Source organism: Vulpes vulpes, chromosome 9, assembly GCF_048418805.1.
Source record: "Vulpes vulpes isolate BD-2025 chromosome 9, VulVul3, whole genome shotgun sequence".
In the NCBI taxonomy this organism is placed as follows: Eukaryota; Metazoa; Chordata; class Mammalia; order Carnivora; family Canidae; genus Vulpes; species Vulpes vulpes.
Genome location: NC_132788.1, coordinates 61,225,779 through 61,242,907, shown reverse-complemented (window position 1 = coordinate 61,242,907; position 17,129 = coordinate 61,225,779). Strand labels below are relative to the sequence as shown.

General features: G+C 52.2%; 2 protein-coding genes across 48 annotated transcripts in view; both read right to left on the bottom strand.

Moving 5' to 3' along the window:
* Window positions 1-806, bottom strand: part of SEC13 (SEC13 homolog, nuclear pore and COPII coat complex component) — a 32,802-nt gene extending 31,996 nt beyond the window's left edge. Inside the window, exon 1 of one of the 2 annotated variants that reach the window (XM_026016864.2) lies at window positions 637-806. In XM_026016864.2, the coding sequence (XP_025872649.1) occupies window positions 637-639 (3 nt within the window). In that variant the 5' untranslated portion in view covers window positions 640-806. Of the gene's footprint in view, window positions 1-90 lie in introns of both variants that reach the window. The other variant, XM_072720347.1, reaches the window with a different exon arrangement.
* A 4,160-nt stretch (window positions 807-4,966) lies between these two features.
* ATP2B2 (ATPase plasma membrane Ca2+ transporting 2) overlaps window positions 4,967-17,129 on the bottom strand; it is a 458,951-nt gene continuing 446,788 nt past the window's right edge. For 20 of the 46 annotated variants that reach the window (XM_072720298.1, XM_072720317.1, XM_072720297.1 and 17 more), the window contains 2 exons: window positions 16,325-16,507; window positions 4,967-8,110 (listed from right to left, as the gene is read on the bottom strand). In XM_072720298.1, the coding sequence (XP_072576399.1) occupies window positions 7,799-8,110; window positions 16,325-16,507 (495 nt within the window). In that variant the 3' untranslated portion in view covers window positions 4,967-7,798. Of the gene's footprint in view, window positions 8,111-10,938; window positions 10,994-14,830; window positions 15,003-16,324; window positions 16,508-17,129 lie in introns of all 46 variants that reach the window. The other 26 variants (XM_072720309.1, XM_072720311.1, XM_072720327.1 and 23 more) reach the window with 2 other exon arrangements.

Sequence of the window (17,129 nt, the reverse complement as noted above, 5' to 3'; positions counted from 1 at the left end):
CAATGAGTCAACGAGGAATGACTGTACACCGGATACTAGAGATGTAAAAACCCGAATCTACCTCCAGAGAGTAATTTAGCTCGTCCTTACATGAGGTTCTTGAACTGCCCGTCACACTTCGGGGCCCTACATTCCCGTCCACATACACCTCTGCTGGGGCAGGTGGGGGGCGGTACAAGGGGGTGGTCACGGGGTTCGCGTCCCAGCTCGGGCACGTAGGCGGCTGTGGAAGAGGTTCGCCTCTCGGAACCTCGAGCTTCCCTGGTAGCGCGTCCATCTCGGGCAGCACCTACTCTGCGGGGCCTTAGCGGGCTGCAGATCCCGAGCAACGCTGGGAACTTCCTAAGGGTTTAGGATGCGGAAGCTCCCCCGGTGTCCTGGGTTTTGTTTTCCATTGTCGGGGGGAAGAGAAAGAAAAGAAGGAGCGAGAGGCGCGGGGGCGGCTCGGCCGGCGGAGTTTCCGGAGCTTCCGCGGCCTCCTCCGGCCTCCCCCTCCGAAGGGTTCCGAGACGCGAGGCCAGAACCCCGCAGGCCCCGAAGCGGCGGAGGGGGAGCTGACCGGCCGAGGCCGCGGCTCTACCCGTGGCACGGTCAGGGAACCCGGGAGAGGGCCCCGTGCTCTGCCCCCACACTCACCATGGCTGCGACGGCGGCAGCTCCCGGCCTCGGACGTGGCAGCTCCCGGCGGCGCCCCCGAACAGCTCACTTCCGGCGCCGGGCGGGCCGGCGGGCCGTGGCGCTGGAGCCTCCGGGTAGCAACGCGCTTCCGCTCGCACAAACGTTCCGGGGCGGCGCCCCGCCCTCCCGAGGCCCCGCCCCTTCTGCGTGCGGAACGCGGGAGACCAAAGGGGGAGGGGCTCCCGTTTTCGGCGCGATTCTGATCCCGGGGCTCTTGGAGTCGGGAGCTCTAACCCGTCTTCTCTTCCCAGCGGGCGCTCCCTTTTGCTGAGATGTATGCACGAGAGGAAGGCCTCGTAACTGCAGCTTCACCCGCCTCCCTGCAGAGCTGGGTGCCACCGGCCTTAAGAGGGACATTGTAGGAGGAGTAATTTTTTGGGTAGTGGGTAGACTGGTCCTGGTGCTTCCTTGTTGTTGGGACCTCAGGACCCAAAGCTGGGGCCAGGGGCAGAGACGGCCAGGAAATGCCAGCTGCCGGAGGCTGAGCCCTTTCACCGTGCCCTCTCCAAACTGCGGGACCCAATGCCTCCAAACTGCCCCTTCCGCAGTCTTGGGGTCCTGTGAAGTAGAAACCCCAGGCAGGGTGGGGTCTCAGCTGGGTTTCTGCAGCTAGAGCCCAGGAGCTAAAGCCCCGTGTCCCCAGCCCTTAGGTCCCGGGCTTCCCACTAGCACAATGAGAATGTTCTAAAGCTGATGGAGCCTGGGAGCTCCCCTCAGCCACACCTGGTGGGGCAGGCCTGGACCCTTCCTGGTGTTAAGGAGTCCAGGGGCCTAGGGTGGAGCTCAGGCTCTCTTTGAGTAAGTCACCAGTCCTCAGTTTCTCTCTTGACACTGGGTGGAAGATCCCTAGCTAGAGGTGGTCACTGCTGGAAGGAAGACGTTAAGGCTCAGAGACTGTGATAGGCCTAGACCACCAAGGAGCTTTGGAGAGGGGACCAAGGATGTGGGGTCTCCGAGTTAAGAGCTGGGCCTCCAGACAGCAGCCCACCCTCTCACCCTCACCTCAGCTTTCAAGATTATTTCCCTCTGATGGAGAAATATTGCAGGGATGTTGGGGACAGCACTTAAAAGTGGAGCAAGGGGCAGCGGAGGTGGGGCTTTTGGGTCTCCTATTCTTCAAGGGACAAGCCCTGGCCTTGGATCTGTAGCTGCACCACCGATTCTCTGGGTGCATCAGTTCTCTCTGACCCTTGCTTTGCTCGAGTGGAAAATGGGGACAGTCACATTTTTAATATAATACGAATATACTGCATGGGGCATAGTTGGTATTAAAGGAACTCCCTGGGATGGGCGTCGAAGTTGGAAAGATTGGGGATTTGGGACAAGCAATGCAATTGTATCTTATTCATTAAGGTATTTGCTGGTGAGACTGAAAGGCACTGTAATAATATAGAGGTAATATAGATGTAATATAGATGCTAATTCTGGCATCATTTCTGGCTAGGATCATGAATTGTTTCTTTCTAGGCAGGTATACCCTTCATCTCTCTGAACTGCTGTCTCCTTGTCTGTTAAATGGAAATTATAATACTACGCTGAAGGTATATGTTGGGAGTAAATGGATCCTGGGATGTGAAACTGTTTGGAAGTTAGATGGGCCTATACGGTGCTTGATCTGAAGATCAGTTCTCCCTGACAAGGGCTAGTCTTTAGTGTGTTTATGTGTGTGTGTATGTGTCCATGGGGAAAGGTGCACATGTGCAACCCTCAACCTTTGAACCAACGTTGAGATCATCTCTTGGTTTGGGCACATTCTTGTTTTCTGCTGATGCTCAGCAGAGGTTTGCAAAGTTCAGATTCTTAGGGTGCCAGGCTCCCCTTTGCCTCCCCCCTCCCTAGTAAGGGATGCCACCTACATCTTTTGTCCCCATCTTCCTTCAGCTCCCTCCAGTTGACCCTAGACCCCCCACATCAGGCCATTCTTAGCTTTCCCCAATATGCTCCCCCTTCCTCCCAGACCCTCTGTCCCCAAATCTCTTCCTCCTCCTCCTTCTCCTCCTGAGGCCTCTTCCCCCAAAGTCTTGCTCTCTGGGACTGTCCACTGTTCCTCATGGAAGGTTAATGACTCATGACAGGTTAAACTTACTCCCTTAAATGGTGGAAGTTTGAAAGGTGTGACGCAGTGGAAGGAGAGAGACCACCCACTGAGCTGTGCACCCTTGGGCAAAGTGCCTTTCCCTCCCAGGGACTCCATTTTCCCGAGTTCAAGTCCGCAGAGGGCGGGGACCCAGCTGTCCTTCGGAAAAAGGCCTGTGATGTGTACCGTGTCTGCGTTTCCACGTGTGCATTTATTGTTATTGCTCAGGATAGTGTTGAAAAGGCAGACAAATCCCATTAATTACAAAGAGCACAAGCCAGAGATACAGAGAAATAAGAGTGTACAATAAGAGCACAGTCACTTCCCAGCCCCGATTGTCCCGGAGCCCCCCAGAGCCCGGGCAGCTTGTGGAAGCTGGAGCGGCACCATTTCCTCGCTACTCTGTTATAAAATATGTGCACACAAGAGTTAGCAGAGTGTGGCGACCCCCAAGAGGAAAGGTCCGGAGGGAGAGCACCACAGGCATTACAAAACAGACTTAGGGGGCTGAGGAGGTCCCAGAGCAGCCTCAAAGGTCTTGTTTTTGGTGGAGGGGGTGATAGGTGATGTCCAGGGCCTGGGATGCCCTTCCTTTTACTAGGGTGAGTAGGATCTCTGCATCACAATCTGGACAGCTTGCTTTGTAACCTGTAAAAGGCCTGGGGATTTTCTGCTGTTGTTTGATAGGGCTTGGCTCTGGAAGACCCAAAGCCTTCAAGAAATGCACTCCTCCCATCTTCTCATGGGATCTCAGATACTATGGAGAGAGTTTAGGGTGGGAGGTGCGTTGCAGCGCACCCAGCTGACAGCCTCCCTTAAGTAGAGCAGGGATGGGCAGGGGGAGTCAGGGTGGTTTGAAGGTCTGGGAAAGAAATTCCTGTATCCCAAAGGACCTATTACACAACCGCTAAATAAACTCTGAATAAAGAACAAGAAGTGACCCCTCCCCCCCAACAAAAATAAAAAAGTTCGTTCAGGAGAGGGAGACAGGAATAAATGTTTCTTCATGAAGAAAATTAGAACTATAGACAACTGGGCCATGCATTCTGGTAGCTCCAGGTCTGGGAGAGAGAGAGATCCCTCTCTTCCTCTTCTGGGGCAGATGGAAGGTCCACCACAGCACAACCAAGGTGGGTGACTGAGTCCTAAACTGAGACTAGGGGTAGGGCTTGGTGGCCTTTCCTGATGACAACCTTGCTTAGGGTACAGGTGAGATCATGGGAGGAACATTCTCCCAGGATTTAGAATGCTCTTTTTGTTTCTCCTTATGGGACACTATTTAGTGACCCTGAATGAACAGTGCCTACAATGGCAGGAAGCCCTTTGCCAGTAAAATGACAGGGCCCAGGATTTGGGGTGGGGGAAGGACAGGGGGGTTGTGGTGGAAGACTTGGCAACATTGTGAAGTTTCCTTAAAAGAATAGCTGTGAGACAATAACCAGGAAATTTCGTTTAAAAAGAAAAAAGAGGGAAGGGTACTTATCCCTCCACATGATAAAACATTATATAAAATGACAGTAATTAGAACTGTATGGCTGGTGCCAGATGAGACACCCAGAGAAGGGAACAGAAGAGAAATTCCAGAAATAGACCCAAATCTATATAAGCTATCAATATGTGGTACAAGTGGCATTTCAATGTGGTTAGGAAGAGAGCAGCTATTCAATAAGTAGGCTACCCAGGCTGAGATGGGTCCAGAGTCCTTGGCCCACTACTGTCATTGTCATTGGTCTGGCCTCAAAAGCGGGGCACCCTCCCTCTTGTCAACCCTGTGCTCTGGTTGGGACAAGGGGGCAAGGGACTAGTGGGAGCAATGGAGGCTGCTTCAGAGTTAGGGAAAGCACTGCCTGAGACACAGGGAGGAAACGTTCCTCCCTGCCAACCTCCACAGGTGGGTGATTCTTCATCCCCAGGGGTCACTGAATGTGCCCCCTGCTCTTCTCTCATCTGTTGAGGGGAGACAAGTGGTTGGACTTAGGTCTCAGAATGAATCTGCTGTCTTCTGAAGCCCTTGTCCAGAGGACAGAAAAGAAGCTAAGTGGATGGTGCAGTCCCAAACCGGAAAAAAAAAAAAAATTACAGAGTATATATTTGCTGTGTTCTGGTTGATGTTGTTTTTTTGCCTTTTTTTTTTTTTAACCACAGACATTTCAGAACCACACTGCGGGAATAAGAAGAGTCAGCAATTGAAAGCATAACCATTGCATAGTATTAAATGAACAGAGACGGTGAGTTCTTTATTTACAATTATTGTCTAGATAAAAAAATTCATAAAAACAGATGAATGGTCATAAATTATTTACCCCCTAATGGGGTGAACTGCCAAACGTACCCCATGCTGCTAGATATAGGACGCAGAGTGCAAGCTTTATGTACTACGGTGAGGTTTGACAAACCAATCATTTCCTGTGTGTGTGTGTGTCTCTGTGTGTGTGTGTGCACGTGTGTGTGTGTGTGTGTGTGTGTGTGTGTGTGTGTGTGTGTGAGCATCCATCATTCCTGACAAGAAAAGACCAACACTAAGGTCGGGTGTTCCCGGTCACTCTACCACTGCTCCCTGTTCCCCAAGCTAAGCTCTGCTCGGAGAAAGCCTCCTGTTTTCCCTGTGTCCTGGCTCCTAATGAACAGGGAGCGTGGTGCGCACACGCAGCTCTCCTGGTGTTGTGGAATGAGGTCATGGACACAAGATTGGAACAGAGAAGGTAGGGATATGGGAAACCTTGAGAAAGGAAACTACAAAAAAACAAAAACAAAAACAAAAAACCACCATGTTCCAAGGCTGCTCCATGTTTTCCATGAGTGGGTCTTTCCTTTCCTGGCAGGAGAACAGCGGGCTGGCTTTTGGTGGTGTTTGTATTGGAATCCAATAAGCATATCTGAGGGCTGGTCACCCTGTTGGGGTTGCAGTTTCCTTTGCTGGGTACATTCAGGGATACTCCTTCGCGACATTCAGGGGATGCTCTCACGCGCAGAAGGTCCTCCTTCCAGGAAGGTTTGCCAAGTGGGATGGGCAGACTTGGGATCCCAAACCCTCAGGTTCCTTCACAGCCACCCAGACGTAGGCCCTCCCAGCGGACTATGGCTCTTTTCCCAAGTGGCTCTCATCTTGTTTGTGGGAGAATTCTCTGGGCCTGGAGAGGGGAAGGGCCGAGCTGACACAGAGCAACCATGGGAAGGGTCAGTCTGAGGAGCGCATTTCGCAAGCGAGGTGGAAAGTGTTTGGTTTTCCTTGAAGCATGGGACGTCATCGATCATGGTATTCAAAATGTCTTTTGCACTGTACAAGTTTATGGAAAAAGATTGTATGCTGAAAAGTCTCAAAGCAAACTTTGTATTAAATACAAAAGTTCTTTTATGAAAAAAGCTGATACCCACAAAGTGCTTAGCAGTTAAGAGGCTGACGTACAATTAAATAAGCTCTCATTAAGTGGGATTACTAGTGCTGTTATTGTCTTGGGGGGAAATTAACCACCTTTTCTCACCTGTGATACTGTAGGGTTTCAGAATGGCTTTCTGTCTGGGAAAGCAAGACTTGCTGTCGAAAGGCTACAGTATATATTGCGACTACAGGAAGACAATTTGGTTTAAAAATCACACTGAATACATCTCAATATACACATCGTAAGGTTCGTTCGGATCTAAATAGTGCAGAGAAAAAGGCTATTCTTCTTCAAAAATAAAAATAAAAGCAGCAAGCCATAATGATCCTCATCCAGTATGCCAACAGCTCATACGCTGCAATTTATAAGTAAATAAACCTCTAAATTACTAAAAAAAAAAAAAAAAAAGAAAAAAGAAAAAGAAAATCAACACAGTAGCATTTATAATATTGCAACACTACCTCAACCTCTGTACAGACAGTGCCAAAGAGAACCTCTTTTTTTTGAAATGCTCTTGGTAAACTCAAGCGAGTTTCATCGAGAGAAAAGTCTTCAACCAAAGCTTGGCGGATGCCCGGATCCTCGGGCTGGGCCGGCTGGTAGCGCTACGAACTTAGGAAGCCTTCTCTCCTCCTCTCCCTTGTCTACGGAGCACGGTGTTAACCCCTTTCCGGATGGATACTCGGTAGTGTTTGGCTTCTGTCTGGGCCTCCCGTGGTAGTGACATAATTGAACGGAAACAGCAGGCAAAAATCAGAGCATGGCTATTGTAAAACATCAAGGATGCAATCCGGGGAAGTGTCTGTTGGGCTGAGCTGTTTTTATAGCATCTCAGCCACCAGTGTTCTTAAACCGTACAAATAGCCAAAGACGTTATCTACAGGTTTGTAAACAAATTACATTCTTGTTTTAGGACATAAATAAGTTAAAATAGAGCAATTTAAGCGGAAACAAGGCAACATGCCGGCAAAAAAAAAAAAAAAAAAACTTTATATATCCGTGTGTGCGTGTATATATATATATATATACCTATCTATATGGACGTATACAGTCTTGGAAAAGTATACGTTGATATAGATACAAAGAAATGGATATAACCTTGTGAGTGTCTATGAAGTTCTTCGGTTCCGTTGGTGCAAATTTACTAGGTGAGTGAAGCTCTGCAGTTTCAAAAAGTTATTAAATTAACCTATACAACTGAGACCATGCTGCGCAAGCATTTTCAAAAACTCACAGACCAGTGGATTGGATAAATAGTCTCAGAAAAGAGTCTGTTTGCAGTTCCCGCCTAAGAAAACAAACAAAAAACCCTCCCCGACCCCCCCACACCAAACAAGGGGAGGACTGGAAGTGTACAGTACATTCATGCAGGGGACGTGGTGGCCTGGCGGGTGCATGGCTGGTCCATGTTTGGGCGGGAGCCTGGGAGGGCTTGTCCTGGGAAGATCGCTCACTCCCGGGGACCCCCCGGGGAGACCCCGCCCCCTTGCCTCAAAGTGAAAAAGAGTTCAAACAGCATCGCAGCCAGAAAAAGGGTCTCTTGGGGGGGAAATGTTGGTTTTCTCGCCAGTATTTGGTTTCCTGTTGTTGCTCGTTGCTGCTTGGGTGAGCTGGGTGCCTGGATGGGTGGGGCCCGGGGGTGGGTGGCGGCGGGGGTCCTCAGCTAAAGCGACGTCTCCAGGCTGTGGATGGGACTCCCTGGACTTGAAGAGGTAGCTGATTTGCTTGTGTCGGTTGTCAGGTTGATCCCGCTGTCGATGGCGCTGTTGTTCTTGTTGAGCGATGACGGCGGGCTCGAATTCTGCTTGAGCGCGGCATCTTCTTCCAGGTCGGTGTCATCAATGAGGGGGATGTGGGGCTGGGAATCTTCGATCCGGAATTCAGGGTGAGCCATGAAATTATGGATGGAGGTTCGAGACTCAGGCTTTTCTAGACCTTCATAGAGAGAGCTACGGAACGCCTTCACGACGCGAATCTGCAAGGGAAGCACAGGGGTGAGAAGCACTGCCTTGGGGGGGGGCCAGCAGCCAAGCTTGGGGGGGGGGCTCGGAGGAGGGGCTGGGGGAAAGGGGGAGGCACAGCGGGCGGCTGGAATCCACAGTCGCTGGGTGTTATGAGCAGGGGCAGGAGGGGGAAGAATGGAAGAGGGGGCTCAGGTTATATGCGTCCATGAGGTTTTAAAAACTGCTTTGGTTTTGGTCAGAACTACAGTATCATTCGGACAGGAGGAATCAAGCCCCATCACAGAGATGGTGGGAACCAGTGGTTAGAGGAAGCATAGTCCACTCCGGCGGGCACCCAGACCTAGTGAGAGACTGAGCCTTGTTAACTTTAAAGCAGAAGTCCAACCATGCAGAAGGGGAGCGGGGCCAGGTGGGAATAAAGGAGGAAGGAGGAGAGGCTAGTTTTAGAAAAGTAATCTTAAGAAAACCACACGCAGTTAAGAAACCATATAACATGGAACAGATAACATGTCACGAAACAGAGAAGGAACAGAAAGGAGAGACAGTCGGATGAGCTGGGACGGGAGAAGACACACGAGGGCCAGAGGACAAGAACATCAAACCGAAGCAGCAAAGCAAACCAAAGCCAACTCAGGGCTTTCTGGGGTGCAGAGCAGAGGCAGCCAGAAAGCACGAAGGAGCCGGCGGACTGATGACATTCAGGGGCGGGAGCATGCCACGGTGAGGGGTTGGGAACCACACAGCACACACAGACAGACACACGGCTACACTTGGAAGCCTGGACAATGTGAACGGAGGTCTTTGTACCCAACGTTTCTTTCCTTCATGCATTTGGGAGGTAAACACTCGAGTATAGACTCAAAGCCCTGGCCAGTCATTGGAGGTGATTGACTTTGGGGTCCCTTATTTCCTGGGGCATTTTATTTCTTTATTTGTGCTTTGAAAACACAAAACCTCCAAAAGGGAGGCCAGAATCAGATGGCCAAACCCAGCCCTGGGTGGGATTCTAGGGGTGTGGAGCCGAGCCACAAAACAGCACACTCTTTCATTTTCTGTGTCTTAGTCGGAACCCGTGGTGGTTCTCAGAAGAGTGAAAGGAGGTTGGAGGCTAGTGGAAGGAGCACTGGATTTGGAGTGAGGAAGACCTGAGTCTGAGTCCTGGCTCTGCCACTTTTGGTGCCTTGACCACGGGCGGGACATGCTGCCTCCCTGGCTGTCCTCTGTCCTGCCTCATGGATACAGAGGAATAGGACCCCCGTGTTGAAGAGAGGGGTCCCTTCTCCAGACTCCTGGGAGGGGGAAGCCGTGCCTATCATCTAAAGGGGAAGATGGGACTTGGCGGCAAAGGTTTTCACTCCTGTCTTCCCAGATCCAACTCAGAGTGGAGGCAGTGGCAGAGGAATACGAGGCGGCATTAGCGCCTCCAAGGAGCAGAGCCTTGCCAAGTTGTCTGTGGAGCCAAGGGTGCCTTGCCTGGCTCTCCCTGCAGAGCAGGGGCTGCCTCCATACCACAGGGCTGCAAGGGTGCGGGAAGGGGGGGGCAGAGGATCAGCAGGGCTCTTGTGGTCTGAGGATTTGTGGAACTCTCAGCTAAGCCCAGGGGTGTTGGGTTGGTGGGAAATGGGTGGGGAAAGCCCTGTCCATGGGAGTGAATCTTCTAGATGACTGTGTCTGATGGTTTTAGGTGTTGTAGCTAAGGGTTTATCTTACTATTTCAGAGGGAAGTGTTTCTAAAGCACCCAAGATGCTCCTCTGCCTTTTGTTTTAGTGTGCACAAAGAATTTAAGTTGGTCAGTAATTCTTTTGGTCTTCTGTAAGACCCCTGAGTTTTGATGTTTTAAAAAAATTTCTCTCTTTTGTTGTCAGCCATCATTACTCATTCTGACTTTTTCTTATTTTCTCAAAAGCATCTCTGTCTCTTTTCCTTCTTAGGTGCTGTGGGCTGGGGACTCCAGGGGATCCTGCTTGTTGGAACCATGCTTTAAATGAGAGGCATCAGGCACCAAGCAAGAGCCAGCAGACGCTGTGTATTCGTGCTGGCACTCCGTAACGGCTGTTTGCTCTGAGGCCTCTTTCTCCCTGGATTCCCTATTCAAGGCTCTGTAGGGATGATTAAATATTCTGATCTCCTGATGAGCAAGCCACTACACCCTTGATTAAGTTAAAACAGCAAAAAAAAAAAAAAGTGTTGTGGGCCTCAGTTTTCTTATCTGTAAAATGGAAATAATAATCATTGTAACTGTCCAGCCTAGTGCCCAGTGTGTTCTGAGGCTGTATTGCAATAAGGTGCTGGCCGGAGCGCCTGGTGGAGGAGGAGGGATGGTGGCGGGATCCTGTCATGTGACTGAAAATGCAGAGGGGACGACACACAATGAGATGCAGGCCCCTTGCCCTCCCCCTGGCATGGAGACAACAGAAAGAATGAACTGCTCTGGACAAGACTGTGGGGACAAGACTTTTCGGGACACCCCGCCATGGTCATCTCAAGTGTCCACTTCGGTTCTCTCCGCGGCTGAAATGAAAAAAATATGGGAAGAAAAAAAGCTCTTCCCCCTCCCATCCCTGCCTACCCTAAAGTGAGATTCTGGGACATAAGCCTCATTTGGGTACAGGGTGAGGGGAGAGGGAAAAAGGATCCGGATCTGTGGGATTTCAGACACTAGTTTGATCAGCACAAAGGGAGCAGGAGACCCACGCCTCTGTGGGATGGCTCGAGGGATTGCATCGGCCCCGGGCTGGGACGGGTTCGACATACTCGAATGTTTACCCGGCTTCAGGGAAGCCAAGAGTCTGGGATTGATTCACATTCATTTCAGGCTCAAGGTTAAAGACTCACAACCTCTTTTAATTTCACTCTCTCTTGCTGAACTCTGTCTCCAGGGTTCTCTAGCCCTCTAGGGAAACAAACACATGGAATATTCAGACAGTGGAGAGGTCTAGGCCCCACCCCAGAAGCAAGCCATCTCGCCAACCCAAGATTATGCTAAGTTTGTTACCAAAACGCTAATGAGAGGTACAGTTTTCTTTCCTTCTCCATTTCTCCCCTTAAGAGATGCGAACTCCTTGCCCTAGCAGTCCTCAGAATCATGGATGTGATGAGGGAAGTGAGAAGTGGCAGTAGGAGATGCCCCCTGTCTGGTAGTGGCCAGAAAGTGGCTGGTTCTGGGTTAGGTGTCTGATGTTCTCGGCCTGGTCGGTTTGAAGGAGAAGGACCTTCACTGACCAACACCGGGCCTGCTATAAACTTGCTAAATACAAAAATGGCTTGGAGTTTGAGGGGCATGAGCAAGAGTTGCAGTGCAGTTTGGCCTTGGGTCACAGAGCTGAATGCTAATTTTGTCCTCGATCACCAGTGGGAAGGTGCCCTTCTCCTCAGTCCTGGCCAGGCTGGCACAAATTCAAGCAGAGAAACAGCTTTCCTGGCCTTCTAGACTCCAGAGGGTTGACCCCTCTCCGCTTTGTGAGGCTGTGGGAATGGGCACTGGTTCTGGAATGGAAATTCAAACTCTGCAGGCTCCAGGGCTATGGGCTTGTCTGGAAAGTGACGTGGGATGGTGGGAATAATGAGGCGCTTTGGAGTCAGACTCCTAGCCACTTACTTGTGTGATCATGGCCACATTGGCCCAGTTCTCTGAGCCTCAGTGTCTTTCTCAGTGCAATGGGTATATTGACAGATCCTCCCTCCTATCTCCTTGGTGAGGCATATGCGTAGTGAAGGATGTGGGACCTACTTTGGAAAATGTTGAGTAAGGCTCAAGTATAAGGCCTTGGAGTATGCCTTTAAGTTTCTGGGGGAAAAAAACAAACTCATTCTTGAGTCAGTTAGAAGAGGAAGCAAAGAGAGTGGACCAGAGTTCCCTCCCAAACATTCTGGATGCAAGTCTGACCCGACTGTCATGTCACCACATGCATCTGTCTGCCTGGGGCCTCCATCTCACAGTGGTGCCAGGGGTGGGATTGGCTAGGGGAGCTCCTCACCCCATGGTTATGAGTCAGAAGTCTGCCTCAAGTACACACTGCCCCACCACTGGCCTTGGTGGTCAACTCCTGACAACCTAGGGGACAGTGGTTTGACTCATTCTAGGGTATACGGATTCCAGATATTTTGGACTCAGCATGCACATGGCTACGCTCCTGTGCTGGAGAATCCCCAGGAAGAAAACGCTGCTCAGAGGAGGTAGGAGGCAGCCTACTTCTCCATGCCACCCAAGCCGGACCCCTTCTCTTACTCCTGACTACTGGCATCATACCTCCCTGTGAGAAAATAGCCTTTGACTCCTGAAGGGACCCTGCCTGGTAACCAGAGGGCCCTCAGAGTCCTTGGAGACCAGAGGAGGTATTGTCATTATAGCAACAATTCAGGTGAAGGAGGAACTAGGGGTATTTATTCAGAGTTCACACTCTGACTATATTGATCAAAATGTGTGTGTTAAAGCTATAGAGGTTGCTATCCCATTTTGAACTAGTACTCCTGGCTGTCTTGACTTGGTGTCAAGTTCCCACAAGACACCCCAAATTACAGTCTGGATTCTCTGGTAGAGGATAGGAATACAAGATGCTTAAGGAGGCAAGATGAGGGAGTTGGATGAAGGAGTCATGCCTGACCAGCCCCTCTAGGTCCTTGGAAAGAATGGAGGGTGGGTGGGAATGGGTGTCTCTCTGAAGGGGGAGTGTTGAGAACTGATTATCACTTGACTGGTCTTATTGAATGGTTTTATAAATGACAGAAAAAAAGGTGAGAATGATATTGCCCAGGTTTGAGATGACCGAGCTCTTTCTCTAGGCTGAGAGCTAAGGTGTGGGGCTAAGCCATGGGAAGACTTCCAAAGGTTGCATGAGTGCCCAGAAATCCCAGGTGGGCTCTGGCTGTGGCCAGTGTGGAGCACCATACCTCAAAAGAGGTCAGACACAGCCAGAGGGATGTGGCAGTCAACAAGAGGGATGGCAAGAGCCAAAAGAAATGGATTCTTTCCCCAGTGGCTCTCCAGACTGGACCGCCCCCATCATGTTTTTAAAAATGATCTTTATGCTCGAACCAGGATCAAGAATTATATGCTCTACCAACTGAGCTAGCCAGGCACCCCTAGCCTGGAACACTTCAAGACAGGTGGTGGTGCTGAGCAAGGCCAGAGCTAAGTGGATGCAGGAGTAGGTCAGCCGGTGAGGCTCTCTGCTGTAAGGGGGAGGAGGATGGGACCAATGTGTTTCCTGCCTTGAGAAAGTCTGGCAATGACAGGCATGGAGACATGACTTGGACACCATCTGCTCAACTAGGTCTCCATTTCACCTTGGCTTGTCTGGCCTCCCCATTGCTGGGTTTTTGTGCTAATGAATGAACACAGAAGGGCTTTTCTTCCCTTTCTGCATCCTCCCTGTTATCCTGCCTACCTGGCAGGGCTGTATCCACTGAACAGTTATGGGATATGAGCATATGCCATCAACAGGCTCTCTGTGGCTGGTGTCTCCTGCCCAAGGGCTCAGATAGCCCAGTTCCCACCCGGCATGCCGGTCCTCTCCTGCTCAGTGGTAGGGGATGTGTGTGTGGAGTGTACTGTGTTTGGATGGGGGTACAGGCACTTTATAAGATATGGAGAGGTGAAGCCCTGAGCCTATCCCTCATCAAATCCTTCCAAAGCCGAAGGACTGAAACAGACACATTGTGGGAATCTGAGACCAGAACTAGGGGTTCCCCTATAGTTTGGGAGGGGCTGACTGGAGACAAGTTCAGGGAGGCAGGTTATTCCTGCTGGGGCCAGAAGGCATGGAGGGATTCAGAAAGATCTAGGTAGGCCAGGGACGAGAGATCCAAGTTAGAAATCGTGGCATGAGGAGGTGAGCTTGGCAGGAGGGAGAAGATGGAGGAGGCCAGAGTCCCTGGCTATCCTCCAGATGAAGAAGGAGAGGAAACCATGGGTTAGACTAGATCCCTCAGGGCCTGCTGGCACCCAGCCAAGATGTGAAGCATGGTTCACCGTTTTCTGCCTGAGGTCAAGCTGAATGGGTCAAGAGCCCTGGCCTTTCTGGAAGGGGTCAGACCTTCAGCGTGCAGGGAAAAGGAGTGTGTGTAAGGCAGCTGGTGCCATCAGATGTACAAGGGAAGAAGGCAAAGGGTTCTGAACTACTGGGGCTGGGGCCTCTAGGCTGTGATCTCCTTGGTGGCCTGGGACCCTCACGGACTGGGACCTCTGAACAATAATGCCCCTCTCTTGGCTGGACCCCACTGTGATTAACTGTGACCCCTGATGGCCTTAACTCTTGGTAACCCTTCACCTAACTGACTGTAAGACTCTGCCCTCCCAGCCAACTCTGAGCTTGCCCTGGTGGGCCAGGCTCTTCCTGATGGAGTGGAACCCTAGACTAATTGGGTCTCCTCCTTGCTGTGCTGGCTGACTGCTCCCCCTCAGCCGCTGTGACCCAGTGGGGGGCTGGAGCATTTGATCACTGGGAACTCCCTGGCCAGAAGCCGATCCTTTGACTCACCCAAGCCTTTTTGGCCACATGAGACCTTCACGACCCCCCGGCCAAGTGGTAAAATCCCGACCCTGACCCCAGCCAACCCTGGCCCACCAAGTGATGGCCACCCCGTGACTGGCTATACTCTCCTGACCAACAGGGACCCTCCTCGATGGCTGTGGCCCCTCGCCCCCCCGCCCCATGTCCTTGGTGCCCCGGCCCCTGCCCGCCCAGCACTGGCGTCGGTGGCGCCCGAGGCAGTAAGGATTCACACTCACGCCCAGCTGCAGCAGGAGGAAGGCTGGTCGGAGAGGAAAGAGCATTGGACAACGACACGCGACTAGGGCTAGAGAGATTGGCTACGTCCTGGCTCTGGCTGGTGACGGAGGACTGTCTCCGCAGGGCCCCCTGAAAGGAGGCCCCGCTCTTGAAAGTATTGACTACTTCAATCTGCAACGGAGGAGAGAACGAGACAAGTTGCGAGAAGAACGGACACACAGCTACACGACTGACAGGCGCAATGCCACGAGCACAGCCGCAGCCACGGTGACGACGACGACGTGACTTAAATCAAACAAAGACTACCAGACACACTCAAAGGCTCTGAAAGACGTCTGCTCGGCGCCAGGCCCCTCTGTGGGCCCCAGAGCCCTGGGGAGGGGTGGCTAAGAGGGCTGCAAGCTGGGTCCTTGTCGTGGAGGAGAACCCAGGCTGTGTCAGGAGGGAAGGGGGGGCCTCTGACTCTGACACCTGCCCCGCTCCCCACCCCAGCTCTCCAAGAGGGTTGGCTCCTAAACCTCGGTCACCCCTAAAGCTGGAGGGGGGGGTGCTGTGAAGGCCAATGAGAGGATGTTCAGGAGTGCCCTGTGGGGTGTGAAGCAGCCCAGGTGATTTACTCTTTGTTAGAGTGGGGTGCTAGGCCTGGCAGGGTGATGGGGGCAGCCGTGAACTTCCCAGATGGCTCTTCCCGGCAGTCTGGGCATGAGACCCACCCTGCCCTCTCTTAGTTTCCTGGTCCCCTGTGCCCTTCCTCCCACAGGGCTGTGAACGTACAGTGTGACCTATAACTCCAGCCTGGGCAGAGGGCTGTGTGAGAGCGTGCGGCCTCTGCGTGGGGGCCACATGGATGTGGCACGTGTCTCTGTCCAGGGGAAGAAACCCATCCCATGCATGTGCTTGGCATGTATGTACCCTTTGTGTGCATGTTTGGGTCTGTGTATGCATGGGGAAAACCAAACTTTTCCTCCCAGAGTGGCCTTGATGCCTCGGCGGAGGCTGGAGGGAAGTATCTGGAAGCCCTGTGGAGGACACGTACATGTGTGTAGGCATGCTCGGACCTCACAGGCTGACCTCTAGGCCAGGGAGGATCTGGAGCTGGCCCTGGGCTCACATGGACTAGTGTCCAGCCCTGCACTGCCCCTCTTGGTGGCTGCCCTGCAACCCAGACCGGAGCCCCACACTCACCTCAGCACTCAGGCCCCCTCCCCACTTCGAGGCATCCCCCCCCTTGGAAACCCATGATGTGTGTGACCCCCAGTCTGACCCCTTGCTGGTCTGAGGGGTGAGATGGGAGGTTCCTGAGAAGGCCACAGCTTTTTTAGCAGCCATGTGGGTGTGTGTGTGGGGAGCATGGGTGTACCAAAGGCTGGTGAGGTGGTGAGAGCAGGGCTGGAGCCCCATCTCTGTGGGCCTGTGGGTGGCATGGAGCACGCCCATCTCTGTCACCCACCCACCCCGGCTAGGTGGGGCCCAGCCCCGGGAGCCTCCTATACCTGAGTCTGGATTCGATTCAGGCCTCGGAACCACAGGATCTGGCCTCGCCGCAGCTCCCTCTCAGCGTGGTCTATCTCCTCCACGTCTTCATTGAGCTCCTCCTCTGGGATCTCCTCCTTCTGCGTGAGCCTGCCTGCCTCCTTGAGGAACTTGAGCCTGCTGGTCGGGATGGTAGCGATGACCTGCAGGGGGTCCAGCATCAGGGTGATGGGGGCTGTCCCTCAGGTGGCCTCCTTCCCACCCTGCCACCCCACCCCCTCCCTTCCCCTCCACTTACCTAGTTACACTCAGCATGCTGCTTAACTCATCTTACCTGTTCCTCAACTCCATCTTTTATAATTTCTTATTGATTTGCTTTTTAATTCACACACTCATCCAGAGTCGGGGGACACAGTGGAAAATCTTGGCCTTTAGGAGTTGGACAGGTGTGACTTTGAATACTCCAGACCTTACAGGTCATGTGACCGTGGGTAAGTCATTTAACTTCCCTGAGCTCTGGTTTTCCCATCTGTAAAGCTGGGGACAATTCTCCGAGTTTGAGGATTAAGCAAGATGGTGTGTCTAAGTTGCCGTGCATGAGCCTGACCCATGGCTGGCCCACAGGTCCCTGTACTCATTCCTTCCGATCTCTGGGTCCTGTGGTACCCGAGTGCAGGCAGCAGGGGCTCAGGGCTCAGGGCATGGATACCCTGGGGACAGCCTGTCCTGGGACTCTGGGAATGCTTGCCCTCCCAGAAAGCAGAGGCAGTATGAGAAGAGGATCTGCTTTTATTCTTAATCATCCTCCAAAGGGCTTGTCCACAG